At 58.1% G+C, this 7,825-nt stretch overlaps 1 protein-coding gene across 1 annotated transcript; it reads right to left on the bottom strand.

Moving 5' to 3' along the window:
- Positions 1-258: 258 nt before the first annotated feature.
- OSR1 (odd-skipped related transcription factor 1) lies at positions 259-7,327 on the bottom strand. Its single transcript, XM_004005704.4, has 3 exons — positions 7,041-7,327; positions 1,906-2,604; positions 259-1,190 (listed from the first exon to the last, which is right to left on the bottom strand). Exons 2-3 carry the CDS (start codon positions 2,571-2,573, stop codon positions 1,055-1,057), a joined length of 804 nt encoding a protein of 267 aa, XP_004005753.2. The 5' UTR covers positions 2,574-2,604; positions 7,041-7,327; the 3' UTR covers positions 259-1,054.
- Positions 7,328-7,825: the final 498 nt, after the last annotated feature.

Raw genomic sequence — 7,825 nt, forward strand, 5'->3', positions numbered from 1 at the left:
AGATGACACTGAGGCCTCAAGACCAAAGTGGAGGAGCAAAGTAAATCAAGTTATCCGAGGTTGACCACCATCGGGAGAGAGGAGGGCGTCTCCACGCAGACCAAGCCACTGACCCCAGTCAGGGGAAGGTTGCGGAATTGGGACAGGTCGGCGTGGGGACCGAAACCCCGGCTCCTCTCAAGAAAAGGAGCCGCCCAGTTTGCTGCGTTTGGGGAGAAAACGCAGGAATTTGGGGGAGGGAAATTACCCACCCTGCCATGCCTGTAAAATAACCGTTTATTTAATATTTTTTAAAACTCCAGTGATAAATGTCCGTTACCGATGGTCAGCATAAAGTGCCAATCGCAATACACCGCCCTGCTGCTAGCCTTCAGCTCCTCGAGGCGAAGGGGCAGCGGAGCAGGGAAGCCGGAGACCGGGCCCCCTTTAGCCGCAGGGCCCGAGGCTCCCCGCCTCACCGTCCGGGTCCGGAAGCCCACCGCCCGCAGCGAGGCAGGAGCTGGGAGGGGCGCTCCTCGGCCCCGCGCTCCCTGGGCCGGAGGCTGAAGCAGATACTGGGATTACACTTTTGCAGGCTCCCGGGGGTGGGGATGGGGGCGGGAGGAGGGGTGGGAAGCTGCGAGAGCACAAATCTCCTTTTCCTCTCCCCTCTCTCTCCGCAGTCAGAGTTACAAGCTTATATGGTCAAAGAAAAAAAAATAATAAAGAAAACGTATAAAATAACAATAGAAAAAGTAATACTTCTGGGAGAGGCGACGCTGCGGCTCCGCGAAGCTTTCGTTCTCTTTTTAATGCAATTTCCCTTCCGCCACACGAGTACCGCCTTTTGGCTAAGAGTTTAGCCGCGTCCTGGGGGAGCCGCCCGGGCGGCCCAGGTCATGGCCCGGGGCGCGGCTGTGAAGTTCCGCGTGCGCCTGGGACCCGGGGGACGCCTTTGGGATGGAGGAAGGTCCCCGGAGCCCCTCTCGCTACCCGCCAGAGTTGCCTTGGGCTTCTGTTCCCTCTGGAGGAGGGGGCAGCGTGACCCAGGATCCTGTTGACTCGGAGGCTCTATTTAGCATTTGATCTTGGAGGTTTTGAGCTCCTTCACCTGTGAGTGTAGCGTCTTGTGGACAGCGAGAGTCCTGGACTGGCAGAATCCTTTCCCACACTCTTGACACTTGAAAGGCTTCTCTTTGGAGTGGATATATCTGAAGGCAAAAAGCAAACCGATACTTAAGCCTTGCAAAAATGATGCAATGTTATAAACAGATATCCAAAATCCCTTCCCACGAAAATGAAGAGCTTGAACCTCAAAAGAAAGAAGGACGGTAGCTATCGTGGAGCCAGCACATGCTGAGTGTGGGGAGGGTATGGGGAGATGAGGGAAACACCTCCTATCTTAGCTGTGCCCATGTGCAGCTAGGTGGATCCCTGCCTGCCTAACCAGGGGCCAGCACAGCCTCCTTATATGGCCTAAGTCAACAGGGAAGGTGAGTGAGGTGGGACAATTGGCTAGCACTGTGCTGTCCAAGATGGTAGCCACCTGCCACGTGTGGTTATTAAAAATAAGTTAATTTCTCGGTTACACTGGTTACCCATTCCAAGTGCTTAACTGTCACATGTGGCGCATGTCACACTTCATCATCTCAGAAACTTCTCTTGCACAGCACTGTAGATGGAGGAAGCCGTGCATGCCTATCTGGAGCTCGGGACCTGTTCCTGCCATGTTCTCTCCACCCATGCTCCAGAAATCCAGCCCTGAGCTTGGTTGGTTTCCTTCCTCATTTAGGGGGAAGCCCAGAAACTCAGGAGGCTTGGAACCTGGGGGCAGGAGGAGCGGCCTAATGAACCCTGGCATCAGAAGCAGACTGATAAGCTCTCTTCTGCACCCTTCCTCTGCACCCCTCCTCCGTAGTACTGCACCTGTGGTCTCGTAGGTGGTCTTGCCTCCGGAAGGCTTTGTGGCAGATGTCGCATGTGTAGGGCCTCTCGTCCGTGTGCGTCCGCTCGTGGATAAGGAGGTTGTAGGATTTGGTGAAGTGGCGGCCACAGAATTTGCAGACGAACTCCTTCTTGGTTTTGGAAGGCAGGCGTCCCCTCGTGGGCTTCTTTTCGGGAGACAGCTTGGTCACATCCAGGAGCGCGCCCAGCCCGCCGGCAGGGGACCCAGGGCCCTCCCCCCGGCCAAGCTTGGATGGATCTTCCTGCGTGGCAGCCAAGGCCAGGTTGGCAAAATCAAAGCGCGGCTTGGTCTTGAGTGCTGCGGGGCCACTGCCTCCAGCGGTGATCTCAGGCTTGGGCTGGATGACATGAGGGAACCAGGGGAAGGCGGGCAGCTGGAAGCGCGCGTCCACCAGGCTGGACACGGCTCCGGGCACTTTGGAGAAAGAGGACCGCGGCAAATGCATAGCGGGGTAGCCCAGCGTCCACTGATGCAGGTGTACCGCGTGCAGTGCGCTGAAACCATACAGGTTGGGCAGGTGGTCCGAGGGCACCGTGGGCAGGCCATTCACTGCCTGAAGGAAGGAGTAGTTGGTGAGCTGCAGGGATGGGTGGATGGGCACTGGTGCTGGCAAGGTTTTGCTGCCCATGGCCGCAGCGGCAGTCTGTTCTGTCTTCCTGCTGCAGGAAAAGAAGAAGAGGGGAGGGGGAAACAGACAAGTTCAGGCCCTTCTTCTGAGTTCCAGCCCAGCCACACCCGTTCTGTCCCCAGAGACTGAGCTGAGTGCCTAGGACCCCACTCAGGGATCTCACTGGCCTCAAGGAGAAGACAGGAACCTTCAATAATCCAAGGACTCCTTCCAAATGGCCTCCGGCAGAGACACAAACTTGATACAGAAACCAAACTAAACGCTGGGCAATGCTACCAACTTAAAATGAGAGTCTACAGTATACCTGACACTGAGAGAGGCAGAAGCACAGGGAATGTACATCCAGGCAAGCCGGAGTCAATATAGAATTACACTCTCCTGCAAAGATAACACACTTGGAAGTGCACTTACATATTTGTTCAGATAAACAAATACAGAAGTGCGCACTGACAGATAAACCCAGGTTCACACATTCTGAACAGAGTTGACAACAAGGTGCAAAGATAAACTGGAACCATCAGTATTGTGCTACTAAACAAAATGCAGGAACTGAACACTCACACACACGCACACACACACACACAGGGCACCCACAGAGAGCCCCACTGGCAGACAGCATACATACAAAAGCACACAAATCTGTACATCTCTCAGCTCCGGAGCATTAAGCTCTATTAGTTGACAGTCAATCTGGCTTCTAGAAGCCATGCCTTCTTTCTCCTTACAACTCGCAACTTTGACTTCAAATTTGCTTTTCTGTCTCACTGTTACCCAGCCCCTTTGACGCCACCCTCTCTGCAGCTGCTTGTGGACTGACTTTGTTTCAGCGAAGACAATGACACCCATATTTATTTACTCACTCAGCCACATGCATTCATTTGTTTCCAAGCCCTCCCTACCCCATAAGAAAGGGGGACAGGGTCTTCGGGTTCTCAGGATGTTTGTGTGTCTGCTGAACCGCCTCTCTCCCTGAGCAGGTGGGTTTCTCTATGAGCAGGAGCATGGAGGCTGGGCCTCAGCTATTGTGGGCTACGCACCCTCCAAATGCAAGGCCAGGGAGCTTGAGCCAAGCCAGAGGGGAGCCCTGCTGATGTGACAGCAGTCTGGTGTCTCCTGGCCTCCTTGACCCTTGGTCAGGGTCCCTAGCCTCCATGGACAGGTCTGGAGTCAGCAGAAAGAATTTTTATGTCTGTGCCTCCCAGACACTCCTAACTCGGGTCTGTCCAGTGGAGGAGGCAAAAACAGGGAGAAAGAGAGCCAAAATTACACAGAGGGCCTTGGGAGGCTCAAGTGCTGAACTCCATCTCAAGAAGTCAGGGGGGAGCAGGGTGCTCAGGATGCAGGCACTTCGCCTGTCTCAATCCCCTGCCTTCCACTTCTCCTTTTACTCCTGATTTGCCCCCTCCTCTTCCTCAGATCTCTCCTCCACCTAGTCCCCAACCCTGGGAAGGGCAGACCCCTGTTCTGTTCCCCCCTTCACCGCGACACCGCCCAGGCGGTTTGAGAAGCCTGGCTTCCCCAGACCCAGGTCCTTAAGGCTCAGGCTGCCTTTCGCTCTAGGGAAGCTATTAAGGTGAGGGCAGTGCCCAGGATGTTCCCTGGAGGAGGCAGGACAATCTGGACCTAGAAAGCCTTCTCCTTGGAGGCTGGCAGGAAGGTCACACGTCCAGTGCGGTGGCCCATAGGCAAAGAGGCTCTGCAGAAGTTGGAGAGGGTGCCGAACACCCAGAGCCGGCAGATACCTGCTTGCGCAGGTTAAATCGGCAATCCAATGAAACCCCTGTCGGAGCGCAGCAATTAATTCCGCCAGCGTCTCTGCGAGGCACAAACTGGGATGCTGGGGGGAGCGCGGACCCCGGCGGCGGCGGAGCCGTGGCCTGGGCAGCGGGCTTCTCCGCTGCGTCGCTCACGCTGTCGCGCCTGGGACAACCCGAGACCCTCCTAAGGCGCTGAGACGCGGCGAAGAAGAACGAATCGGGCCAGAGAGAAAGCTGGAGCCTGTTTGGGTTGGGAAGGGGGAGGGGGAGAGAGGAGATGACTCGCCGACTTCAAAGGTCTACCCAGACTTCGGCGAGGTGAGCGCTCTTTGATTTGCTGTCACGTCTCCTTCCCCTCCAGGCGCTGGAAATCAGATCCTTATCTCTGGCTCCCCGCGGGGCCCGCCGGGCGCCGCCGGGGCCTCACTTGCTCCTCTCGGCGCTCGGTCTATCCCTGGGCGATGGCGGCCAGGCGCTGGGCTGCACCCGGGCCCGGGCCCGCTCCAGGCGGGGTGAGGGAATCCCACCGGCCCCGCGCAGACTAACCCAGCCTTTCCTTGACCACCCCCAGAAGCCCAGACCTTAGGCGCGGTGAGGGGAGGGGGCGCCTACGCCGAAACTGCTCCTGGGAGCCAACCTTTCCGGGCTATCTGCCCGATCTTGTTTCCCCCAACACTCAATTTCTTTTTCTCAGCGGCGCAGCCAGTTTATTTTCTGCCGCATTCCCAAGGAAGGGCTCCCCAGGCTCTTTTCTCGGGGACGAAATTCGTTCGAAACGTGGCTCTCTACACTAGTAAAGTACCAAGAATGGGCCGAATTCACGATCCGGTTTCAGGCGGCCCGCTAAGAGGAAAACATAAGTCTCACTCTGCCTTTGCTGCGGGAGATGAGCAAACCCCCAGCCCCAGTGGCTCTCCGGGCCCTGACCCCAGACCCCCCGTGTGAACTGCTTTAGATCCTTAAGAGAGGAAACCCCTCTCCCCAGGTTCCAGGCCAGGCATCCGCTCTGCAAGGAGCTAGGACCCCGGAACCTGGGAGGCGCGGGTAAGGGTGCCGACTACGCGCATCAAACGCCATTAGCGCTTCCCAGCCTGTGTCCCCGCGCGGTTCAGACACAGTTTCTCTCGTGCGGTAGAGCGCCAATCCCGGTTCTGCCGCCAGCCCTATGCCGGGCATTAATGAAGTGTGCAAGAGTCTATTAAAGTGGTTTATTCGGGGCTAATTGAGCGTGAGCGAGTTAACTGCTTGCATTAATGAGGACGGAGCGAGCTCCACGAGCGAGTGCCTGGAGGAGCCCAGCATCAGCCCCGGAAAAATCATCCTTGACACCGAATCCCCAACACGCGTGCGGACTCCTGGAGAGAGGACTGACCGGCGCCGGACACTTCTGTTTAATTCTCCCAACGAACGAGATCGAATGAACCCTTCAGGTAGGCGGCCATCCCCCTGCATCTAAATGCCAGGCTGCGTCCTTAGTGATCTGCTCCCCAGTCTTACTAAAATCGCAATTACTTTGAGGATCCTCATATAGAACATTTACTCACTGGTCGCCCTCCATCCGTTCCTCCCGCCTCCCCCACCCCGCGTCCTTGCCAGCCTCTCTCTTCTCTAGGAGGCCATGAACCTGGGAGATTAACTAGCCTTGCACGTGGTTTCTGTTCCCAAGAGCCAGCGCGCAGCTCTTAGCCCGGGTGAAATTTACCAAATTGTGGCAACAAAGAAACTGTCGCAGCTCCTCTATACTCCAAGAACCTACCCCGCGACTGGCCGAGCTGCTGAAAAAGGACTGGCTGTGGGTTTTCATTCCTCTTACGAGAGAAATTTCCTGGGAGAAATGAGTTCAGCCGGCAGCCCGTCACCTCTTTCCCTCTCTCCTCCGGCTCCCACCCTGAAGGGAGACAGTCCCGGGAGCAAACGAATCTTGCCCTTTCAAGCCTGAAACTGAGAACATCCGCAGCTGCAGTGTTTCCCCTACCGCGGCGTGCCGGGTCTCTGATTGGGGAGTAGTGCTCGCGCCCCCTACATACTCCCCTTTACCGGGTCAGTCGCGGGTTACTCTCCAGGCCTCGACCACAAGAGCAGTCACCGAACAGACAACACCCCTTAGTCGGAGCGCAAATGCGACGCGGGGTCAGGCACGCGGGCGGCACTCCCGGGTGGGGCCGGCCGCGTACCTGATCGCAACTCTGCAAAAAGACCAGCTCAAGGGAGCGCGACCCGGTGGGGGCGTGCACCTGTCCTTGGCGCGGGCGGCCGTGGCCGTCCGGCCACTCTCTTTTCCTCCTTCTTCAGCTAAGGTAGGTCAGATTGAGCTAGGCGCGCGTCTTGGGAAAGTTTGTGCCCACACAAGTTGCTTCGGTTTCTTAAGTCAGCTTCGGCCACAAGCTGACTTCCGAAGTCCGCGGGCACCTCGCCCGGGATTCCGCGAAGCCCGGCGGCGCTGGGGGTAGTAACGGCGACCCGCCCCTTCATTCCCCCAGGTCAGAGGCCGAGGACCCCCGCACGAGAAATTCCTGAGCCAGCACCCCCAAGCACCCAGGACTGCAGCTGCTCTCACTTTCACAGAGGTCCAGCAGTCTTCATTTGTTAAGAGGAGCTTCTTCCCGGGACTTGGAGAGAGAAGAGACACCCGCCGAGCGGTGACAAGGGGACCCCGGGGATCCTGCCCGCATTCCCCTCGCCAAGCCCGGGAGCCCAGGGCTGCAGTTACCTTATTCCGCGGCGGTCCCGGAGTTGAGCGCGTCTCTGGGGCTCCCGCTGCGGGGGCACCCGGATAGCCAGAGGCGCTGGATTTCCACAGGCACCCGCGGAGCTCAAGAGTCCCGGCCCCTCTCCGGCGGCCGCGGGGACTCCGAGCGCCCTACACGCGGGAGCGCTCAGCGGCCCTGGAGTCCTGTCCGCCCAGGGGGTGGTGAACTTCTCTCGCGGTTCCTTGGTTGGGTCTGAACCCGGAGCGGCTGAGAAAGCGCTGGGGAGAGACCGAGCTCCGACTCACTTACCCCTTAGCACCGAGCCGCCTACTTATTTTAATCCACCACCCTCCCTCCTTCCCCCCTCCCCGCTCCCCTAGCCTCAGGATTCCTCCCCTCCCTCCCCTGCCCCCTCCCCGCTACCATCCTTCCCTGCGCCTGCGCACTGAGACACAAAGTTTTGCTGACCCGGGCAGCAGACTGGGACTGCGGCGCTCGCCTGGCCCCGACCTCCCGGGACCTGCGTCCCCGGTTCTTCAGATCTGTGCGACCCTTTCTGCGTGTTAGGCCCACGAGGTTCCGGCAGGCGAGCTCGAATAAAACAGCCTCTTCCATATGAAACTGGGCTGAAACTTCTCTGTCCCCTTCCTGCGCGCCTAGGACACAGCCCGTGCAAGGTCGGGGTAGGCGGGGGCAGGGGGGCGGTGCGTCGGGATCCTGGCGCCTTAGTTTGGGCCCCGACATACCTCGGCCCCGCCGAATAGCCTGTCTTGTCCCAGAATACCTCTGGAACCGAACAGCTTCA

This window comes from Ovis aries, chromosome 3, assembly GCF_016772045.2.
Source record: "Ovis aries strain OAR_USU_Benz2616 breed Rambouillet chromosome 3, ARS-UI_Ramb_v3.0, whole genome shotgun sequence".
Classification (NCBI taxonomy): domain Eukaryota; kingdom Metazoa; phylum Chordata; class Mammalia; order Artiodactyla; family Bovidae; genus Ovis; species Ovis aries.